The sequence below is a fragment of the Lycorma delicatula genome, chromosome 8 (genome assembly GCF_047948215.1).
Source record: "Lycorma delicatula isolate Av1 chromosome 8, ASM4794821v1, whole genome shotgun sequence".
Lineage (NCBI taxonomy): Eukaryota > Metazoa > Arthropoda > Insecta > Hemiptera > Fulgoridae > Lycorma > Lycorma delicatula.
Genome location: NC_134462.1, coordinates 6,297,211 through 6,322,597, shown reverse-complemented (window position 1 = coordinate 6,322,597; position 25,387 = coordinate 6,297,211). Strand labels below are relative to the sequence as shown.

The window sequence follows — 25,387 nt, the reverse complement described above, 5'->3', positions numbered from 1 at the left end:
TTTTAATTTATTGATGTGTTGTTGATCTTGGGATGGTTAAGGTTCACAATTGGGTCTGGTAGGCAGCGTGTGGGTCCGGTAGGCAGAGCTGCAATTGCATTTTAGAAGTTTTTTTTTTAATTTTTGGTTTATCAGTCAAACCCGGTAGTTGGTGCTGCGATCGGATTCTAGGAATTTTTGTTGCTTTTTCGCATGTCAGTTACTTGCGTCGTAGCTTAGTGTTGTTCTTACATTAAAATTTGTATTTAGAGAATAGTTTGAATTAAATCCGATAGGTAGTGCTGTTCTGACAATTGGATTTATTTACATTCTGAATTTTATAAAGTTAAAGGTGAAATTTTATAAGGTTCCGTAATGTTTTGTAAGTTTCTTAATGTTCAGTATTAATTGTAATGATTTTGCAGCCACAACACACTTTTTGTTAAAAAATTATTTTCCACTGAATACTGTGATTAGAGAGTGGTGTGAATTAAATCCGATAGGTAGTGCTGTTGTTTTGCCATTTGGATTTATTTACATTCTGACTTTTATAAAGTGAAAGGTTAAATTTTGTTAAATTGCTAATGTTCAGTTTTTTAAGGTTTTATGAAACTTTCAATTGTTGTGATTTAATGTGTAAGTATACTCAGATGTAGCAATAGCGAAGCATTGCCGAGTCTGCTAGAATTGCGCGCTTATTGAGAATATTATATTATATTATTATTTATTGAAATAACGTTTTAAAGTTGAATTAAAAAATGTACATTGCGCAAATTTGTAAGGTGCAGTATTGAAGTGAGTATTTTACATGATTTTTAATGATGTATACAAGTGCATTCAATAACAATCAACTTAAACTACAAATTTAAATTGTCAGTTCTCATTTGATTCTATGCATCTTATAAAGTATTGAACGGCTCTTTGAAAATAAAAATTTAAGTTTGTAAAATAAATTATAACATTTATAAAATTAAAATATAAGTTACTTATAATATAGTTTAAAATATATTTAAAAAATTGAATTTATAATGTTTTAGCTGATTAATTTTATAAAAAGTTTTCTAAAATTATTTTTAATTTACAATTATCTAAAATTTGATAAAATAATGTTAAAATAAAGAATGAGCAAAATGATAAAAATTTCTACTAAAATTTTAACTACGTTGCTTTTTTACAGTGCTTTAATTTTTTTTATTAATTGATTAATTAAGCTGTTACATGGTTATGAAACATCAAAATTATTAAATAAAAAAAAAAAAAAATTATTCATTTTACGACGTTTCGATTTTTTAATTCAATTATCATCGGACATCTCAATATTTAGTGAAAATAAATATTAACCATACTACACATAATTAATCAATAAACCCATTACAATAATACAACAATCACAAACTGATAATATCATACTAATAATCATTTTAATGAAATTTAGAACACATTCCTGCTAATTTTAACTTAAAATTAAGTTACTTATATTTATGTGTGTGCATTTATTACAGAATAATGCCGCGTCAGGACAACGTCTGTCGGGTCCGCTAGTATATATATCTCTTAAATTACAATTAATTTTATTGCAACAACCAAACAATTTATTCATTTTTATTCTGATTTTTTTTAAATGAAAGAAAAATTACTGTATTTTTTTTAATGAATTTAACTTATAACAAATAAAACTAAAAAAATAACAAATCTAGATCAAAGAAATTCACTATAAGGGAAGAAATTTAATGTTTAACATGCATAAACAAAGATCAATAGTTGTTCTTGCAGATGTAGGCAGGCCAGATGGGATGAAGCAGAGGATGGGCATTATAAGAAATATATAAGAAACAATGATGACTAATATCTCTAAACATCCAGTACAAAAGGTACATAGTCAGTCATATTTATAAGAACAGTAAGAAAAAAACTATAACAAAAAAATCATGTAGGGTGAGCACAACGTTCTTAGCCAGCAACAGCAGGTTAAGAATAATATTAAGAGAAAAAACAACATGTGAAAACAATTTTTTCTTTATTGAGTTAAATTATACATTTACAAAATCAAGAGCACTAGGCTACCAATAATTTAAAAAAGTATATTTTTTTACATATTATTAGATTATATTTTTTACTCTAATCAACAATCCTCATTGATATTTTTACGAATTAAATGTCATGAATGAAGTAGTAAATGACTAGAAGAAACCTCTGGTTTATAAATTAATGCAAATAATCTCAAAACCAGCCGATAACAACTCACTTTCACAAAATCCAACCTTAAACAAAGCAAATTAAAAAAAAAAAAAGATTATTACTTAAGAAACAATGTACAATTTGACTAACCTAAAAATTACACAAAAAGTTCAGTGAAAAACATTTTTAACCTTATGCAAAAAAAAAGGGTCATCAGTCAGGATTTCATTCAGTAAGCTTGGATGACCCCCAAATTTCATGTTAAGGATGATTACCAATGGACATGATATGGAACAAAGACTACAACCCAGATTAAACAACAGACTTTTGCAGGCTGTTCTGAAACCAAAGAAAATAAGATGACATAACATGACCATGAGGCATATATTTTTTTTTAATTTGCAAGGTTTGTACTGTGTAATGTTTGTACAGAGAATTTCTCATTTTTGTAAAATTTTGTTAATTTTTTCTTTCTATGTTCAGTCACATCATTAATTGCATCAGAAAAACAAAGATATTTTAGAATAGCCTGGAAACGATTTCTGGGCATTGTTCTTCCAAAAATAGGAAGATCATATAGAGGCGATTGAGATCAGTAATGTTGAATGGATAGAAAATGCAAATTACCCATAAGCATATATAAACCTAAAAACTTTTTCAATTCTTCTAAATTAATAGGATACCATGTTTTTCATAATGCCATGCCGTGATACAGGCATTCCTAGAATGACCTTAGCACGTTTATTTATCCGACAATTTTACTCATAAGGTCGTCATCAAATAAATTGGCAAATATTTCACTTGGCCAGTAAAATTATGAATTGGAGGGGTATTAGTTGTACCGGTCCAGAAGTTTTGTCTATTTTGTCCATCTTCATGAATACTTTGTACAATATACTGGACATTGGGATTATTGACAATGGAATCATTTTCTTCACTATCATAAACAGACCCAACATTGGGATCACTTGTCAAAGGACTATTTGGGTCTAATCCCATGGCAAAATCAACTCTTTGTGCATTGTTGTGATCAATATTATTAATTCTTACCTCGCTGTCAGTCTCTTCATCAGAATCAGAAGGAAGTTCATACTCCCTTTCACCATCTGAACTAAACAAAGAACTTTCATTTATTACATGCTCAATTTCAAAACTTAATAACTTTCCTTTCCTATTACGTTCCATAATTAGTAGCATCGTATAATATTCACGTAATAAAACACAATGGTACAAACCAGGAGCAATATAAAATGCCGAATAGCACAGGCAAAACAAGCTTTCAATCAGAAATATAATTTGCTTACATCAAAAATTAATTTAAACGTAAGGAAAACATTTTTGAAAGTATATGTTTGGAGGGTAGCTTTGCATGCAAGTGAAACTTGGATCATCGGGATAAAATGTGGATATACCATTTCGAGCCCAAATCCAAACGATAAAGTCTTGAGTGGAAACATCCAGATTTGCCCACCAAAAAAATTCAAAACTCATGCATGAACCAGTAAAGTGTGATGGTCTTCTGGGACTCACAAGGCCCAATTTTTATGACTATTTAGTAGAACAATGTACCATGAACAGTGAGTACTATTCTAACATGCACCAACAGAAAGCGAGACCTGCGTTAAGGTGTAAATGTCTGGGCGCCTCTCACAAGGTGTGATTCTCTTGCATGACAACCTGTACCCTTACATCATTCAGAGAATGGGAGAAATGTTCGAGAAGTTGGGTTGGAAGGTGTTGCTACATCCTCCTTACACCCAAACCTCGCCCCCTCCAATTTTCATTTGTTCAGCTCGCTCAAAGGCTTTTTACATAGCAAGAAGTTCAACAATAACGAAGCGGTACACGAATGGTTCAAACAGCAACAAGATAGAGCCTTCTCCACTGCAGGAATCAGAAAACTCACAGAAAAGGGGGACAAGTGCCTAAATGTTGGTGGAAACTATATTGAAAAGTAGCTTAAGTTTCATTGTCATTGAATAAATCGTTTTTTTCTACATCAATTTGTCCCTTGTACAACATTCAACTCTTCCACATTCTAATTCTAATTCTAATGAGTAAAAAGTTCCTTTTTTATTGAAAAACAAGAACCCAGTGATCTTATCTTTCAATTATTATTAACAAGCTTTATCGATAACTGATTGGTATTAACAAACTTTACCAATAAAGTAACCTTAAAAACACTTTTCACTATAAAATCATTTAAGTGTAGAAGAAAATAAATTTAAAAAACTGAAAAGAATCTTTAGTTGAAGAATGTTTAGTTGAGATGTGAAAAAAACTTACATAAGCCTGTATTCAAAATGTATTTGTGCCATTAAGGATCCTAACTTAGCAATAACTCCACCATCTTTACTGACAAATGCACCTTGCGTGGCGCTGCGAGCCATCACAACATATCTATCCACAGGATCTCCATGACCCCTTGCAATAGATCTTATAGTGTTTATATTCCTGCAACAAAAATAATTTTTTTTTTAAAAACTGTAATGCCTGAATGTATGAACAAAATATATGAATGAAAGTAAGCTTGAATAAAATATAAATTAACAACTGCGAGTAAAAAAAAAAATTTGTACAATATTTATTTGTTCTCATTCTATATTGATAAAAAATTACCCCTTATGGTAATTAGCCAATACAATGTAAGATTATTTAAGTATTTTAGAAAACTTACCTGAGATTACACATTTTGAACATTTTTTTCCAATAATTAAATGGACGTAAAACAATGAGATCATAATACTGCTAAACAGAGAATATTTCCCTGTTGTAGTTTTTCATAAAGAATTGTACTTAAAATTAATGGCTCAAATTTAAAATTAAATAATACTGAAAATTTGTATATATATATAGTTATAATGAGAAATCTCTTTATTGTGACAACTAAGGGATTTGTAATATTATATAATTTATTATCTAGCATAAAAACACAAAAAAGAAGTTGTAAAAAAAGACCTGACGCAATGTGGGGTAAGTAAATTGACTTTCATTTCAACTGAAAAATTTCATACACATACACACCGAGAGGACAATCTGTTTATTTATCTGATCTACTACCAGTATAGTTTTTTTTACATTCTGAAAACTGAAATTGATATTGCTAGAAGGAAACTTTCCAAGTTAAACTTAACAGTATCTTAAAATCAGAAAAAACAGAACTTTTGAAGTAGGAAAAAAATTCTGGTAATAGTGTAAATAAAGTAAAAGCTCAAAAGTAGTTTCAAAGGCAGAAAAAAAATTATAATTAAAACATTTAAGGAATTTATAAGGTAAACCATTTAACTTGTATTACGATCACTAGAATATTCATAAAATGGAACTTGAAATCAGATAGCAGCACACTACATGTGTTGACAGGGTTTGTTTTGGCAGATTCATAAAATTAACATCAAATCAAATGTATCTACATAGATCAGTGTTTCTCAATCTGTGGGGTGGGCAAAAGCATATCACAGAAAAAATTATTAAAATAATGTATTAATTTACTGAGAGGAAAGCAAAATAAAATGCATTCTGATATAATAAATATCAAAATACACATTTACAATGATATAATACTCTTATAAATACGACTGCATCAATACTGCACAATGTATTTAATAATTAACCTATCAATACTAAATTAAAAACAAGTTTAATAAAATTGTCAGCGACTCCCTTGGGCCTGTCTTGAAGAGCAAAGTTTTTTGAAGGTTTAATATTACAAATAGGCATTCTTGAGTTCTTTTTCTATATCTAACTGAGATCTAATTATATTTTGTCTTCAAAGCAGCCACCACAGAAAATTCGGTTTCGCAAAGGTAGTTTGTTGAAAATTGTAATTGTAGTATACGTAGTGCTCTTGTTTTCAGTACAGAAAACTCATCATCCACTCCTGCCAAAAATTCAAAGGGCGATTTATTACTAAACTGTCTTTTGATTTAGCCATTTGGTGTGAAGTCTATGAAGAAGATTTCTTCTTCGGCAGTTGAAAGCCCTTTGGGAGTATTTTGAAATGGATCCCTAACCCACTCATAACTTGCTACAAAGTTTTTGTCGGTTAGAAGTTTAAAAAGAAAACACTTTTTAAAATTCTTTGCCTGCATGGCTGAATGATTTTCAATGGTTACAAAAAACAACTTTCACATGTTGTTCTTCAGCCTTGTAAGTTTTAACACATTCATCCACACTTGCAAACATTTCTAGGTATTTTGCTTTAAATTTCTGCTCCACAATTTCAATTTTCTACAAAAAGGATTAACTTTATCTCTCATATCCAACATACGTGTATTTGCTCCTTGGAGTTAAAGATTCAAGGTATTTAATTTCTCGAACATGTCGACCAAGTAGCTCAATTCCATCATAAATAAACCATCTCTAAACATCTCGGCTTCCGACTGGTTTTCCTCTTCTACCAAAATGGCGATTTCATCTCTTAATTCAGAAAGACATAGCAAAAATTTCTGTAATAACCATCTTGCCTCACAATAAAGTAGTAATGCTGAATGTACTGCATCCATGTCTTTACAAAGTAGAGAAAAGATTCTTGATTTTAAGGGTCTAATTTTTATATAATTTCCTATGGTTACAACTTCCCAAAAAGCTGATGGTGTACATCATCAGCTATCTTACAAAATTACTTCCAAACATACTTTCTATAATCAACTAGTTACAATTGCAGCTGGCAAAATAAGCTCTTCACCAATGGCATGAGGGTTTTTACATCTGGCAATTTTATATGAAACTTTGTAAGAGGCAAATAAAGCTTTTTCATTCGCAGACAAAAGTTTTTTTAAAAAATGATGTTTGCTTTTTATATGATTTTAATTTTAATTCGAAGAATTCTTTGGATTTGTTAATGTACACACTATGAAGCGTTTCCAAATGTCATTTATGTTTATTAGGTTTCATGCTGTCTGCTGCCAAATTGTTCGAGCAACTGATACACAGGAGCCTTTTTTCTTCATTTATTACAGTACTGGTAAACCCAAAATTTAAGAATTCTTGAGAATATTTTCTTGATTGTATTTTCGGAACCACACTCATTTGTGCACTTCTTGATGTTTCACTATCGTCAATGCTTGTTTACACCTGCTTAAAAATTTATCCATGATTCTGTATATTCATGGATATTTTCATATCCATGAATATTTAATACTGTAAAATGCAATTAACAGGCATGTTGTTACAACATACACATTCATGATAGATTCGATAGTGACAGAAGGATCAACTCAACTAAGACTGGCTGGAATTGAACAAGGTGCAGCATTCATACACATTTGCGCTGACGATCATGCAGACATTCCAGAATGTTCAAGACAAATCGAAACTTCTCACGAAGCCATGAGAATCTCCGATATGGTGGATGTAAAACAGAGAGCAATAGAGAGGCATCAATTCTGGTTTTGTCAATGCAGTGGATCAGTGTTGCCAAATATCAATAAATTTACTTATGCTTGGTAATTTGTAAGGTTTGTAATTAAGGATGTAGTGTAACTTTAGGATTAAAATACGCAAAATACATTATTATTGTATACATTGTTAATGTATGAGGGGAGGGGCGCTATGAAAATGATTGAAAATTGGGTCCCAAATACTGAAAAGGTTGAGAAACGCCGATATAGATATTTTCAAAATCTTAAATCTTACCGAGAAATGCTTATGAAAAGTATATATGAAAAAACATTAAACAAAGAGTAAATAAATTCATTGTACTCTTAAATAAAACAACATCAAAACCAATAAAAGATTATCAGATACAAATAAAAAAAGGGTAAAACTCTAACTTCACATTGTCAGTAGAATGCCAATGCAAAGTTAGTCACCACAAATACTTCAGAGTAAGTCATAAGACATTTCAGGTGTTGTGGACCATAATGTTAGAAGAGAATGCAGTCTACTGCCTTATCCCAGACATTTTATACAACGTTTTTTGAAAATTGCTGTGCAGTATTCTTTAAAATTATGGGGTGCATTCTATGCTTTCAGCGTTAGGTTGATTGCCGTGCGGGTTTGTTGGGCGTTGCTCAGTAATAAACCAAGATATCAGTTGTTGAGTTGCGACTGAATGTACTTCATTTCATTTATCAGAGTCAACAGTTGAGAGAAACACATTTTTTTTGTTGAACACATCTTTCGAAAGGTGACACATATATTGATTTAGTGAAGCAGCCGTTTTCTGAAGAGTTTACAAAAACTCCTGTTCCTCACCACAATGCAGTTCAAACTCTTATAGAAAAATTTCAGTCAACAGGCTCTGTTGAATGCTGATTGAAGTGGGACTACCTAAATTTAACCAAAAGAATCCGCTTGATATTTAGATGTAATGGCCGGAAGTCCATCAAAGTCAATTCGTTAAGTTACCATAGCAGCAAGATATCAGACTTACTTGCTACTGCACATAAAGCTGTAAGAAAAGAACTGAAACCTACAGATCATGTCAAAAAACTAAATTGTTGTGTCAATGGTTTAAACATTTTATAGACCAAAATTCCATAGGTATCCTCAACATTACATTTTTTTACAGATGAAGCATGGTTTCATCTGGGAGGGTATATTAATTCACAAAATACAAGGCTGTGGTTGACTACTAACCCCCATAAATTACACGAAGTGAAAATTGGAGTCTGGTCGGTGTGAGTAGAATGCACATTACAGATACAATCTTTTTTTTAAAATACAGTTAATAGTGATTGTTATTTCTGTTTTAACAAACTCATTAGCCAGTTAACAGAAGTGGAAATCAATCACGACTGGTTCCAAGAAGATGACGTCACAGCGCACACAGCTAATAGGTCAATGACTTTTACAAAATGTCTTTGGTGAACAAATCATTTTGAGGGGTTTGTGGCCTGCACAATTGATTGTCTGATCTGACTCCCCCCAGATTACTTTCTATAGGATGAAGTGAAACAAGCAATGTATCGCAACAGAATAAGCACAACTGACAAACTAAAAACCACAATAACTGCATATATACAAGACATTCCAGTATATCAACCGGTTAAAGTGTTGAAAACAAATTGAAATATGTGCAGGGTTGTATTGATGTTGTCATTTTCAACACCTTTTATAAACTAATCCAGTTACTGTAATATCAGTTTCTATAAAAATACAAAGTAATAATTTAAAAAATTTTGTCATTACATTTCAATAATTCCAGTGCACAGCAACTTTCCAAACACCTGTATTATTCCTTCAAAGAAGAATCTATGACTGGCACAATTTTAAATGAACAAAAATGATTATTCACAACCTATACATTAGAAATTTAGAATTTTCTGGAATTGTAGGTACTTTATCACCAATTTTGGTGTGCTGATTTTCCATTTTCATTATACAATAGACATTTTTTTTTCAATACCTGAATTTCAAATAAATCTATATTATTTTATTTGATAAAAAATAAGATAATCTTTGAAAAAAATCATCCCTAGTTATTATTTTAAAAACTTTCACATTCACTGAAGAATTATAAACCCATCCACCAATAAATATATTATTAGTAAATAACATTTAATCATTTACTTGAAGTAAACATTAGTAATAAGAAACTCTGAAGAGAAATATGACATATATTTAACAACAATGAGAACACTGATGAATAGTGAAAAATATTTGTGAAAAAAGTAACATAGAGAAAATGTGAAAATAATAACAAGATATTACAAAGATATGTAATTAAGAAAGATGTCAATAAATTACATGTACAAAAAATAGGAAGAGTAAATTAACAAAAAACAAAATGATGATCTATACAGGCTAATGATTAAGACAGATTAAACGTAACGATTATAGTAATTTAGTCTGTAGTTAATGAATTTCACTTGGATATGTTAAAACCTTTAACATATGGTTTTTTTTTAACGGATGTTAAGGTGATCCAAACAAGTAGTATTAATAGTTGGTTTTTGTTAAGGATTGTGATTATTTTGTTGTAATCTAGTATTATAATCAAATCAGTGAATATAAATTAATCTACTGAATATTTTTATTCCTATTCAATAAATAAGTTAATATGGTCTAAATATAATAAACTTAAAGATATAAAAAGGAAACTGGAAAGAACAACAAAATGAAGACCATTAAGGTGATCAGTTTATTATAATTTCTTAAAAAATTACTTATATAAACACGGCTTCTATTTACTCCATAAACAAAACATCTATTGTCAGTCAAACCTTTTAGTGAATTCCACTCTACAACATGGTGAAAAATAATAATTTATTAGTGAAAAGTTAAAAATTTCCCACATTTATACCGGTAACATAGTTAATACAATGTAAATGGAATCTAACTTGAAATTAATTTTTTAGGTATAACAAAACTGATCAATGCATAACAAAAACTTTAAACAATAATAAATAATTACTATATTAAAACAGTCGTACAATAAAAACAGATTTATTGTACATTGTAATGTGTAATCATCACTGTAAGTCCTGATGATTTGAATAATATCTTTATGATAAAAGAGCTTTAACACAATTATCATTATGTATTCTACATAAAAGTGTTTGATAAGAAAGTACAACAAGCGGCAGTTAGTAAAGCCTTCCTCTAACTTCACTAGTTATATAACATTTTCATCAAATAATATTATGAGGAAAATTCAGATTTAAATTATGCAGAAAATGAAACAAATGCTGAAATTTTACACATAATTAACCTAATTTTAACCTAACATTATTCAGTAAATATTGATAAATACCTACGGTAGATATTACTTTATCTACCACTTGGGTAGTACATTACCTTTAATAGGTTCATTTCTAAATAAAATCACTTAATCATTTTAACTAATCAATTTCAATTGAATCATGCACATTCAAATAAATAATTAATTAATAAGACTGTACAATATATACAGAAATAATTAAAATCACAGAGCACCAACCATGACAGTAGATTAATTAAAAATGTAGAAAGGCCATAAATACATTAAAAACATTGAGAAGACAACCACCAATAAACCATACTTGAAGAAATTATTTAGCCATGATGCATTCTTGAAATTAACTTGAGCGTATTTTTACATACCGAATCACAAAAATAAGATAAGTGGGCATTCTCTTAAGTACAGACGTAACATGATCGAAATGATTTTGAGCTGCTTTTGACAAGTACATAAGCTCTTCACGTGTTAACTTGACGTTTAGTTGCCAACGATTACTCCTCAATGGACTCTGAGTTAAAAGCTCAGCCATCATCTGATAGTCTGCATACCATATCACACATCATACAGAACACAATTCACATTTTATAAAAGAAGTATATGTTCACAAACTTACAATTTTTCAAATTAATGGTAATTTTAAAATATCAGGTATTAATGTAATAGGCAATCTACCAGTTCAGTTAGTTCTTAGATGGTGCCAATCTCACGCTATATTGAAAGAAGAAAATAAATAAATAAAACCATAAAGTTTGGTTAGATTACATTTATAATTCTAATTTATTTATTTTCTTATTTCAATTTAGTGTTTCAGGAGCGCCATCTAAGTACTATGCAACTAACTACAGCAGCAGATTGCCTACTACTTTAATATCAAATATCATTTACAATTTAAACTTTCAACTAATAATATACATCCAGGATAATGAAAATCATACTTTCACAATAATAGCAAAATTCTTCTTTCTTTCACCTTCTAAGAATTTTTATACATATCATCTTTGATGGATGTTAATACACAATTACAATTACCAGTGTTTGATAAGAAAGTACAACAAGCGGCAGTTAGTAAAGCCTTCCTCTAACTTCACTAATTACATAACATTTTCATCAATTAATATTATGAGGAAAATTCATATTTAAATTATGCAGAAAATGAAACAAATGCTGAAATTTTATACACTATCTAAATCCTAGAAAATATATATTAAATTGTTGTAATCAGCATGCAGTGTTGGTTGATTCATTTGACAGGCATGGGATTATTAATAAGTATACAACACATTATTATTAAATTATTAAATATACAGTGTTCAAAAAATGATGCAACCTTATGGAAGAATGTTTCCTTCTTTTATTGAAGGTTTAATCGAGGAAAAATGAATTACACAATGCAGCAGAGAATATTCATTCTCTCCCAATACATTAGATGTCCCGTTATGCCCAGACCCAAATGCCTTTACAGAAAAGTATAGTGTGAATGCACCATACAAGTCCATCAAGCAGTGTATAACAAGTTCCAAGAAGCACGGAATGTGGCAGATACAGTCAAAGGTGGTTGACCGAAAGTGCTAACACCAGAAACGTTGATCGACATGCAAGCTGCATATTCTGTTAGTCCCAAAAAATCTGTACAACGCCTATCTAGCTATTCTCTCTATCAGTAGTACCCACACAACATTTCGCAAGCATTTAAAGATGTATCCATACAGAATTTGTGTTGGTCAAGAATTGTTACTTGCAGACACTGGAAAACATGTAGCTTTCTCTCAGCGGTTCATGTAACACAGATGAGGAAGAATTTGATCGGTTTTCACACATTTGAAAATTCATGCATTTAGTGTATGGAAAATCTATATCAGCTGCATGAGTCTCCTCTGAACAAACAAAAAGTGGCTGTTTGGTATGCACTTTCATATAGGCAAATCTTTATAACACACTTTCATGGCACAGTGAACAGTGGGACACTACATACAGATGTTGCAACAATTTTTAAATAATATACCTGCAGACTGGCTAGAGTACATGTGGTTTCAGTAGGACAATGCTACAACTCATACAGCCAACAACACCATAACTTTCTAGGATCAGTGTTTCCATTGACAAGTAATTTTGAAGGGGTTGTGGCCACCTAGGTCTTCTGATTTATCCCCTCTGACTTTTTCTTGTGGGGATACCTTAAGGATACCGCTTACAAAATTCATCCTCACGCGTTCCCTAACTGCAGAGCAAACTCAAACGATATATTGCTGCAATTCCTCAACAAACATTACAACATGTGTTTAAGAACATGCAATATCACATACAATTATGTGAATCACATAATGGAGGCCACACTTTTAACAACTACTATAACTTACACGTTTTCCCATAAGGTTCCGTCATTTTTTGTGCATGTTAGATTTCAAAAATGTCATTCCAATAATAATGAATTATCGCAAAACGAGATATATTTACAAATGGGTTATTCACTATTGACACATTATGAAAAAGATGGTAATGTGTTTTTGCAATTTATTGTCACTACTTGTGAAATCAAGGTACATAATTTAACTCCAGAAACCAGGGCATATGAAAATGGTGACATATCGCAAAAAATAAATAAATAAAGATATAAAGTGGTGTTTTACACATTAATTTCTTTACAGAACAGACTATAAATGCAGAGTATAAGTCCAATTTACTGAATGGCCTAGTTAAAACATCCATCTGAAACAAGCATTATAAAAAACTAACATTCTATCTATTTCTTCTAACAATTCAAAGTCTTCACTGAACTCTTCTCTCCCCTTACTCTCCTATAGCAAGGACACCACACTTCTGACTAACATGTATTTCCACCACTTAACATAATTTCTAGGAGGCATTAAGTTATGTTCCACTAAAGAAATCACTGAAGTTATTTAATCTTTTATAAGGATTATAAAAATAATTAAATATTGCAATTTTTTATAATGATTAACCTTTTATTAGTTTTACCCTTTTTCTAAAAGTGCTTGTAATACAAAATGACACTATAATAGGCACCCAAAAACCTTTTAATATTATTATGGTTTTGGGCATAGTGTACAAGTACTTAACATGAGGTGGATGACATTAAGTGAAAAGATGCAAAGATAACAAGCTAATTACAATACAAGCTATATCAGGATGATCAAAAATCAAGTAGACACTTTTATTGATGATTTATAAAAAAAAATGTTAAACTTTTACATGCAAAGACAGTAAACCAATTGATTTTATAGTAGATGTTTTTAAGCTAGTAAAATTGCTGTAATTTATATCAACACTGATTATTGTGCCACACATCAAGCCCCGCAAAATGGTCACTACTCGCATGGAGAAAGCTTTTTGTTCTCAAATTAGCCAAAACAAACTCTGTTACTATTGTACAGTATGAAGTATGGTATGCCAATAATTTATCTATGACTAGATAAAGCAATTAGGAAACTCAGGATATCTGTATAAAAAGAAAAGTTCTAGAAGACCTACTTATGTTTGCACTGTATACCGATAGTCCAAGAAAACTAAAAAAACTAATTGAGCAAATTAAGAATTACAAATTCCATAACTGACTGTGTGGATATGTTATTAATAAGTGTACATTTATTCACGTCTTATAAACTACAGTCAGCACAAAGTTTAAATGATGACAATAAAGGCTTAAGAAAAGGTTTCTGTATGGACATGCAGAAAATTTGACAAAGAAGATTGTTTCTTTCATCACTATGGAGAACAGAGAACCCTAGAGCAACATTGCAACTTTATGCAAACTGTCTAAAGTGAACGTGTATTGTGCTATTTCCTCTGAAAAGGTGTTAAGATTTTTTTTTTTCTGTCATAAACATAATAACTAAAGGAATTTATCAACATGTTAAGTGAACAACTAATGCCTCAACTTGAAGAAAGACACTGAAAACTTCAATCTTGTATAAGATGGAGCTCCACTACACTGGAAAATAGAAGTTCAAAATCATCTGTTTGGATTAGTTGTGCAAATAGAGATTCAAAATCATCTGTTTGGATTAGCTGTGCAAATGATGAAAATACGGTGTTGAAACGTTGGGATTTAATGGGATTGATAAATTTTTATGGGGATTTATATAACTCAAAGTTTCTGTCCCTTCCCTTCTTGTTGATGTTGACGTAAATGACTAACAACACATCATTCATGCTGCTGATATTGTTTGGAATTATCTGGGTTAAATTACTGATTTATGTTATATCATCTCATTGTGCACACATAGATCAATAATACTTACAAACTTTCCTCTAAAACCATCTCCACTTAAAAAATGAATTTTTTACAAATATAGAAAGTGTTTATTTCATATTTCAATTTTAATCACCAAGTGTAAAATATAAGAATGTTAGAGGGTTCTAATAAAACAGATGTAATGCTGACATAAAGTACAATCCAGATTGTAACATTTTTTTTAAACACATCAGTTATATATTAGTTATCAGTTAACCTCTTGCTGGTCATCAGTTACATTGATAAAAATTGCCCTTGATGAAGTATTTCGTCATCACCTTTTTTGTTAAAAAGTGCCTTTTATGAAATATTCATTTTCGCATATTGTCCAGTTTTATTCTGTTTTTAGACAAGTTATTTCAATGAGCATGGGTACGCTTATTTCCCTAATTTGTTGTGGTTGCATAGAGAAGCGTTAATGTATGAAGTTTGTTTTGTATCATTGCTCTTAGCTGTTTCCAGCCTATGCCTAGCGCCTACGATACTTGTTTACATTTTTATTGAAGTTCATTTATTGATGCAAGTGTCCATTTCATATTTTAGTTTGTTTTTATTACTTATTTATGTTTAAGGATTATGTTTATTTACATTTAAGGAGGGCCCAGTGCACAGCCTTAATGGTATGCACTGGTGTTTTTAAAACAACCTCCTACAAGGCTACCACTGTACTGGGAAAGGCTCTCCCAATCAATTTAGTGATGAATGTTCAGGTAGCCATGTGGAGGTTGGAAGGCTGAGGTATTTGGGATACGGTTTCGAGCCAGGCCAGTACCAGAGCAGAACGGTGATCACAATGCACCGGATCTAAATTTTGTTCAGTTGCCCATCTCCCGCCTGTGGAAGAGGCTGCAGAGCCTCATGGAAGCATGGCAGCTGGATTGGGACACCATAACGAAGGGAAGATCCTTGTATAAATTTATACAGGCTCTAGGGGGATGGTATGCCTCGAGCTTGTTTTTAAGGGCATCGGGTGCTCGGGTGCTCACCAACCATGTTAATTTAAACCAATATCTGTTTCGGTTCCACCTTGCAGCTGATAAGTTGTGCGTCTGCACGGAGGTCCAGTCAACTGAACATCTGATGATTGACTGCCCTGCTCTTGGGAGGGGGCCAGAGACTGGGCCAACCTGGAACTTAACGGTCATGGGGAAAATTGGCCACTCACAAACAGTGAGTCAATGTGGCAAGAACCGCATTGTCGGACCATGTGGAAGTTCCTTGATGCGGTTGCTATGTTCAACTGACATCAGTAGTTTACCCAAGGGAAAAATTTATTTTTAATAAAAGTATATTTATGTTTTTTTTTTATGTTGGAACAACTATTTAATATATTTTCACTTCTTTACTTGTTGGTGTTCGGATTAGTGGAGTGATTGCAACACAAAATAATAGTAGTGTTATTGTTTGTTATAACCTAACTTTCATTATTATCTTGTGTACTATAAAAATAAACTTTTATTTATTATTAGTGGTAGACTTATAAAGAAACTTCTGATTGTTATCTAACCTAATGTGTTAGTAGTAAAATGTGTTGTATAAACTATTTTAATAAACCTTCAGTCCTCATCATCATGTTGAGTAAGTAGTACATATATTTTATTTTTACATTTAAGATAGTAAAAGTATCTAAATAAGATCTTAGAATATATCAATTCCTTCTAATTAAACACAAAGAACATAAATATTTAAAAAAGGGCATAATGACAAAGGTTTTGGTGAAAATTTATGGGCATAATAACAAGGTTTTCTATTAAAAAAAAGAACCTTTAAGGAGTTAATTTAGTGTCTGAAGAAGTAGATTAGATGATATTTTTAGGTAGTTAATACGCAATGTGGTGACACACAATGCATTTACTTCTTGCAACAAAATCATTTTCGAAACAGCCAGCACTATTATGGTCATTTCAGAGACTTATACATTGTTATTAGTTTTCAGTAATTCAATGTAAGATACAGTAATTCCAGTGGAAGATACAACTACTTTATAAGTCTATAACAATGTTTTTAATACTTCAACAAGCTATCTCCTAATAATACTGTTCTTTTGATTAACCTGCATTTCTTCAATTTTTTCATTGTAGAACTACCAGAATGTTCACTATTCTTGTCATTTCCATAATCATTCCTAACATGTTTTTAACAATAATGAATGCCCACATAAAATAATTCTTTATTAATAAAGTCAATATAACTTGCTACAGATTTATCTGAACGACCAGCTAATTTTTAGAATAACTTTGCACAAATCCACTGCCTCTTGTTTTTTTCTTTTTATTTGGAAATAGAACATGTGCCTAATCAACAAGTTGAAAAAATAATCAGTTATGGAAAAAATACAAGCAACACATGGTAGAAATAATGGAAATGAATAAGCAAACAAATATGTACATAATATTTCACTGTACTTCACTGTTTACAAAAATAAGAAAGTAGTTTTGATCACACATTGTAAAACATGATTTCCATGGTTATTACATCATATCTTTATATCATTAAATCAAATAAAAAGTTTTTAAATGCTATACAGAAACAAATTGTACATTTTTATCCCAAATTACATCTATTGATAAGAACGTCTACAATAGTCTGCATATTCACAAGTGATCTTTTTCACTAACCTGTCCTACATATAAGTATAATATTAGGCATTACAAGAATAAACATTTTGAATACTTCATTACCCATTACTTTAGAACTATAGTAAATCATGGATAAATTAAACCCATAATACTACAACTATAGATAAAGGATTTGTGTACTGCATTTACAACACTCAATATTTATATAACTAAACAAACTTACGTAACATTTCTGTTTTTAATATACTTTTTCTACTTCCATATTGTTAAAATGTTCTTCTGACAGTCTCTGATTTATCCAGGTTTTCATCAATTTTGTCCCAGTGACCTGGTACTATTTTAAACCCAAAAACCAGTAGAAATACTTTTTTTGTGGAGAGTATAAAATTATGTTTGATAATACATGAAGTACATTAACTATAAATAGTCATGTACTTCTTTAATGTTACAATAAAAGATAAAGAACCATCATTTATTAATTAGGAAAATTAGACTGACTTAATCCATTAGATATCCTCAAGTCATCAGATATATAATGCTGCAGGCAAATTTCTTTTAATGAGTATACTTGTAGGTTATTACATCCATAGAACACCAGGCAAGGATGTATTATAGATTAGAACCATATAACAGAATAGTGACCAAGGAGGGAGCAATATCAAGGAACCATTTAGCTTTAAAATAGAGCTTATTCAGCCTGGCCTTAAACTAATAATTTTCCACAAAGGAGGACAAGCACTTAACCGACCATCCATGCTAATCTGACACTAAGGAAAATTAAATGAATGAAATGAAACATTAAAAAAAATTCAAACCCAATAACTACAGTATGCTAATATCACAAACAATAGAGCTACAGGAATAAATGACTGGAGACTGTAAAAATGAGGATGAACAAAGGAAACAAAATTCTACCTAATCTATGATAATCATTATATGTCTTTTGCTACATTACGAAATATAATAGGGCTGTTAAAATTAATTATAATAGGATATTAAATTAAAAATTTGTATAATAAAAATATTATAAATTAATGTTGTATACATAGAGCTTTAAAAACAAATAAATTTCAATAGTACCTAGTTACAAGCATTAGTTTGCTTGGTATTGCTCTGAAAACCACTAACAAACATCCTTTCATGAATATCCACCATATTCTGATGTAACATTTCTTTTTCTTTTTTTGGAAGTGCCTGCATAGCACGAGCAGGACCTCTTTTGGCGAAAAACAGCTTGAATGCATCAGGGCCTTTCTGTTTAGGATCAGGAATGTATCGCTGAACGAGTGCAATGCAAAACAGACGATAATCAGATTCTGGAAAACATCCATTTCCCCAATTACCGAAAATGTGTATGATTTCCCTCTAACAGTGGAAATTTTTCTTTTTTATTTCACAAACAAAAATTAATATAGTAAAAAAATACTATTTCATTTAAAAAGTTCAAAAGATATTTTTAATGAAACCATAAAGACAATAATACTTATAAAAAAAATATCAATTTAATAAATAAAAATTGTAAAAAAAGAAATTTTTTATCAAAAAAAAAGTTACTAAAAAAGCGGAATTATACAAATAAATCTCTAAAAATGTTTATTTAATCTGAAATAAGATAAATATCAATAATAGTAAAAATCTGTAACAAATTTACAAAAAAATAATTAATAAAATCTCACCTTAAAAAAAAAGTTACATTCACATATATGAACGAGGAAACAGAAGCAGAATACACATTTAAGTTAATATATAAACAACACTAAAAATGTTAAGATGGATAGAAGCAGACTACATGATAAAAGAACTTTGCGAGAACGTTGTGAATGCTACGTTCACAATTACTTTCATAAAGGATAAGTTCTGATAAAATAACTAAGCACAAAACAAAATACACATTTAAACAAAGCCACTTATATCAACATTCCATATGTAATAAAGTTTTCATGATATTTATACAGCTTCAATCCATACAATTCAAAAACACTGGCATACCTCGTCAAAAATAACTTGAAAAACATTTCACATTCTAGAAAAATCAATAAATTAAAAAAAACAGAATATGTAACACAAATAACTCTACAATGCACATGTATGTGTATGTGTAGTGTTCACAAGCATGTATATGGAGTTCACATACAATTCCAGAACATCCATCAGTCAGTTGTGTTTAAATTTTATCTGGCAGAGTATAAGCAAGGCAAAACAATGTAGCTTTTATTAACAGACATTCAGATGAGTGTGATATTAAAAATGTATGTACGTGGATAAATGAAAAAACTGACAATAAAGTTGTAGGACTTTCCCATCACACCACTACTTATAAATAAAATATAATTAACACATTAATGACATTGAAAAAAAGCTTCTATTTCAACAATTTAAATATTAAAATTGTTTTTAGTGCCCTTGAAAATGTATAAACTGATACCACACACGACTATGTTTGTTACTTTTTGTGCGAACCCCAAAACGGGAGTCAAAGTTCAATTTTATAAAAAATCTTTTTTAAAGCAGTTTTGATAACAATAAAAATGGGAAAGAAGAAAAATGCATGGCTTTTGGTTGGGTCCAGCTGCTTTGTAAGGTGTGAGGCTCTCAAATTAGTAAAGATTAATTTATATGTGTAATTAGATGACAATAAAAAAAACCACAATGAAACATCCATCATACTGATCGATCACAACAAAGCTTCAAAGTTTAGAGCCTTTTTTTTGGAATGAGTGTGATTTTTCAAAATTTTTTTTTCAAATATTGTTATATTTTAATCATTACACAAATATACCTAAAAATATATGACCTTAATTAGGAAAAATCTCAAGATACGGAGGGTGACCTTGCTCTACAGCCTCATCCCCTTGACTTTTTAAGTTAAAAATTTAATGTCATTAATGCCCCATATATAGAAGCAATCTGACAAAGTTTAATCAAAACTGGGCCAGTAAAATATAAAGTGATTTAGAGGCCAACACTGTACACATGTACATACATCTGGTTTAACATCTGGAAAATTTCCAGATGGTTTTTTTTAGGTTCCTTAGGTCTTAAAAAGTCAAGCTCTGGGGAAAACCGCATATGCTCACATCGAACCGATTACATTACTTTCCCTTCTTGAGCTGCAGTGCTATCTAGACAGGAAAGTAAAAATTGATAAACTGCATTGAATCTCATCTATTTGCAGCAATTATTCAAAATATTAACAACATATTACATCACAATTACTATCACATAATCTGAAATTATAATTTTTATTATCCCTATACAAATCCATTTTTTCCCTAGTTCAAATTTTAATTCCCAATTCTACCAATATAATTTAAAAGGCAAACTTTCAATCCTAGTGCAATGGATGTATAAAGATCAACAATAAACTGATCTGAAATATAAAATGTACTTTAATAGTAAACCAAATATTTTTCAATAAAATAACAATTAAAACACTCCAAAATATCTACATGAAGTAAACTTTGCCACCAGACTGAATTAGGGTCCACTAACAAATAGTAACAAATTTCATTCACAATATAATCACTTAAACAGATTCCACCAATCTTTGTTTTCACAAGCTTAAGTAAATAAGCAATTCTTTAAGTACTTCTATATACTTAAATAACTTTATAATAAACTTTAAATAATCCTATAAACATATTTTTTTTTACATAGAAGCAGATAAGAAGAAACATATAAAGGGGGGAAAAAATAACATGTTAAAATTAAGAAAGAAAAATCAAGTTTTTTTTCAACAGCATGACTTTATTACGGCAGGAACAACACTGCTATGAAAGTAATAGACTTAGTGATGCTAAAACATGGCTTACATGTTTTATTATCTAATGATATTATTCTATACTAAAGTACATATTCAAATTGTTTTGATACATTATTCTTTCAATAATTTTAAATAAACATAAAGAATATGGACACTTTTCCCAAATTTATTTTCAACTAGCAATCTAACAATCACAAACGAACAGAAAAATGTACTACTAAGTAATGGAATTAAAATAAGAGAACTAAGAAAAAGCCTACATCAAAATATTAAATAAGTATGCTTACAGTTCTACACTTATTAAGTTCAATAATTATCAAGAAAGGACAGTCACAAATTTTCCAGTGCCTAGCAAAACTGACCAATCAAAATCATTCACTGTTAATATGAAATTGTATGTTTGGCAATCAGAGAATAACCTGACTAAAACATTAAAAAATTATGAATTAAAAAAAGTATAGAAAATATTTCTCACTGTTAAAAAAATTCAATTAATAAATATGCTTCATACATTTTATATATAATAATATTTAAAGTATATTACGCAGAAAGATGACAAAAAAAGAATACTTACCGGCTACTCCAAGTTCTAAAGAATACTTCTTCATATCGCAATGATTGTTCAATATAATTGACTTCCAAAGGGAACATAAAGATTTACGTACATTAGCAGGAACAGTTTCATAAAGACCATGATCAAGTATTATAAGCTGTGCCTTATTATATTTATCTTTACGAACCAGAACTGCAAAACATAAAAGTAAAAATATACAATTCATTAAAAAAAAAACCAAATAATTATTTTCTGTCTCCTAACTACTTTAAAATTCTTAAAGAACATCAGCTATGACTATGAAGGGAGGCAATCAGATACCAACATATTTTCGCGGAGCGCTAATCAAGCATGGATCATTATGATGGGAGAAGGTTAAACAATTTACTTATAACAGGTGGCCAACCATTTATCCATCTTGTCTATGTGACGCGCAGCTCACATCACATTCCTGGTAACATACCGGTAACAATTTTGAGTTGGACATAACTGATCTAAATACAGGAATCCAACTGTGATTCAATATTATTATAAACTTACAACTTACAAGATTATTATAGTAACTTAGCTTCATTCAGGTATTGTTTTTAACCATGTAGGCTGCAGAATCTGTTATGACATTTCAAAAGTTACATCTTACATATAACTACACGGAAAAAATTTTTTGTTAAAATCATATTAAACCTTATTCTTTTTAGGGACTACTGTTATAGGTCAACTTATTAAAAGAAAATCTTTAGGAATTATGGTAAATTAGATATAAAAGTACAATTTCTTTCAACTTTTTTTCTTAAAAGTACAATTTCAGTGTTCTAACACAACTTTTTTAAAAGATGTTAAAAAATAAGTGGTTATTTACAGTTACACAGTTTAATTAGAAAGTTTTGCAAGATTCTTCAGGTTTATGGTTAAGCAAAGTAATTATTTAGATAGGGAGTTACATGTAATTTTAACAGTTACACGATAATTAACAGATTTACTAGTTTCATTTCTATTGTAAATTCTATTAAATAAACCACCTAGTATGGAATATTAAGATAATATACTAGGTGGTTTATTTACACATGCACGTGTGTACACACATACACACACACACACACACACACACACACACACACACACACATTCATAAAACTGCAGCTATAAATTTAATCTAATTACCCATAACATATCTGAAATATGATATTAAATTATTACTAACCATTTCCTGCATGAGGATCAGCATGAACAAAACCAGTATGAAATATTTGTTTAGCAAACGTACAAAATTATTTTAAATCAATATCAGCAAGTGAAAATCCATTTTTCAACAATTCATCTTTGTAATTTATTTTAATTCCATTTACAAATTCTGTTGTTAGAATTCTCTGTAACAAAAAAAGTTATTTCATTTGCTTTAAAATAGTTTAGCATATAAGGAGACTTTAATTATCCCTTATAGCAAGAAACACGGTGCATTGGTTTGTTTACTAAATATGCTCACATTTTTATTTTGAATGAAGCACTTCTTGGCAAAATGCAACAAATTAGCAAACACATTAGTACGCTAAATTGTATTGTATATTATAAACAGTATGTTGTTTACATTAACATTTACTATAATTATTTTTTTTACGTTTTGTTAAAAAAAACACTATTGTAGACAAAAGATTTTTTTTTTAAATTTTATAAAAATAAATAACTATAGAATAAATGTTAATGTAAATAATTTTACTGTTAATAGTACACAATACAATTTATTATACAGTCGTTAGTTGAATTTTTTGTCATTATTTTGCTTCAATTTGTTTTCTTTGGTATTGTAATGTTTTTATTATTTAATAAAAATTATTTAGACCGATATAAAATGAAAGGAACTGCTCCAGCATTTGCTTGGATGCATCAGGAGAAACCATGATAAAATCTTCGTAAGAACAGCAGCGTAAAATACTTAATCCTCCCTATATTATAAAATGGTAAGAAAAATGCTGGAAACGCAAAATCTACAATAATTCAAGACCTAATAGATCTACTGGAACGGGCAATGGCTTAAAACACTTGGATAATCAAGTCACACCTAATGAGGTCTCACCCAAAATGTTTCTGTAACTCTGAATCAAAATATGAATGAATATTGGTTCTCCCTATATTATGACATTGTAAAAAAATGCTTAAATGCTGGCTGTGAAGCGGCAAGAAGGCACAGCCCCCTAGTGCTAGTAACATTACATTAAGAAGAAATTAATAGAATTAGCAATATTTAACAATTTGTTCTTTTTTCTTTACATTTATTTATGACATCGTTGGAATGGTTCACGTCTATCAGACGAGTAAGCAATATTTTACTCTAAAAATTGGATGTGTCCACAGACTTCTTTTTTAATGAATAACTGTAAATTTAGGATAAATATGAGTCAAGATTATTAACCTTAAACAATAATCTATTCTGTGTGTATATAAATTGTTTGAATTGTAGTCAAGTTTTCGAGAACTTATAAATATTAAATTAATAAGCAATTTACATACATGAATTGTTAGGTTTGTTATTAACTATAATTTGTTTCATGAAAGCAAGCAGCAAACCAAAACATAACAGTATGATGATTCTAATTTAATCTAATTTAGGTCCAACTGAGAAAAAAACACCTCTTTACTTTTAATATAACAATGAAGTAAAAAAAATCTCTTTCCGCACGCCAGAAGGTGGAGGTAGATTTCACTAGTGCTAAGTACGGGATAAAAAAGATTTCCACATTAAAGTTAAAAAAAACTTAAAATTTACTCAATATAACAATGGTTGCATGTGAAAAAAGTTTCACATGTTCTGCATACAAGCTCCATCTTCTTACAATTCCAGCAATATTTTGGTCATCCCTTACCTAAAGGGTTGGTCATATCAAAAATTGTTTCCAACAAAATTTTTAGGTAATGTTTACAGGACTAAGGACCGCTTTAAACCGATTTGATACTAAGGATACTAAGCCTACTAAGGGAGGTATGAAGTTTTTTGTCTTCGAAACCCCACTTTTTCCACTCCTGAGCCAATGGTTGGCGATATCAAAAAACTTTACTTATCCAAAGATAGCCTTATCCAAAGATAGTAGGAACTTTAAACGAATAAATATTTTACTTAATAAGAAAATTATAGTGATATTTTTTTGAAAAAGACCTCCCCCCCATTTCCACCCCCATGGTCTGATTTTACCCATTAATGAACTTGACTGAAATTTTGGATTGTTATATTTTATATATCAATTTGAAAGTGACTGGTGCAAAATTACGCAGTTATCATGTTTACAAGAAAGCGAAATATATTTATAGACATATAATAAAAACTTTTAATCTTTTTAACTTTTATAACTACATATTTTTATATGTTTACAATTTTAAGTTTTAAATTTTTAATGTGTGATTTTTAAAAAGAATATGTTTTATTAACTGA

The 25,387-nt window shown here is 29.9% G+C and overlaps 1 protein-coding gene across 1 annotated transcript; it reads right to left on the bottom strand.

Moving 5' to 3' along the window:
* Positions 1–1,979: 1,979 nt before the first annotated feature.
* LOC142329114 (putative aarF domain-containing protein kinase 5) lies at positions 1,980–23,131 on the bottom strand. Its single transcript, XM_075373449.1, has 5 exons — positions 23,128–23,131; positions 21,988–22,158; positions 11,182–11,359; positions 4,444–4,611; positions 1,980–2,240 (listed from the first exon to the last, which is right to left on the bottom strand). The coding sequence occupies exons 1-5, from the start codon at positions 23,129–23,131 to the stop codon at positions 2,138–2,140; spliced, it is 624 nt and encodes a 207-aa protein (XP_075229564.1). The 3' UTR covers positions 1,980–2,137.
* Between the last annotated feature and the right edge of the window lie 2,256 nt (positions 23,132–25,387).

Coding starts and splice junctions, on each gene's coding strand:
- LOC142329114 (XM_075373449.1), bottom strand. Junction 11,360..21,987: donor TTTAGAACTTGGAGTAGCCG/GTAAGTATTCTT, acceptor TATGGTATGCAG/ACTATCAGATGATGGCTGAG. Junction 2,241..4,443: donor CATTTTGAATACAGGCTTAT/GTAAGTTTTTTT, acceptor GCTTTGTTTAAG/GTTGGATTTTGTGAAAGTGA.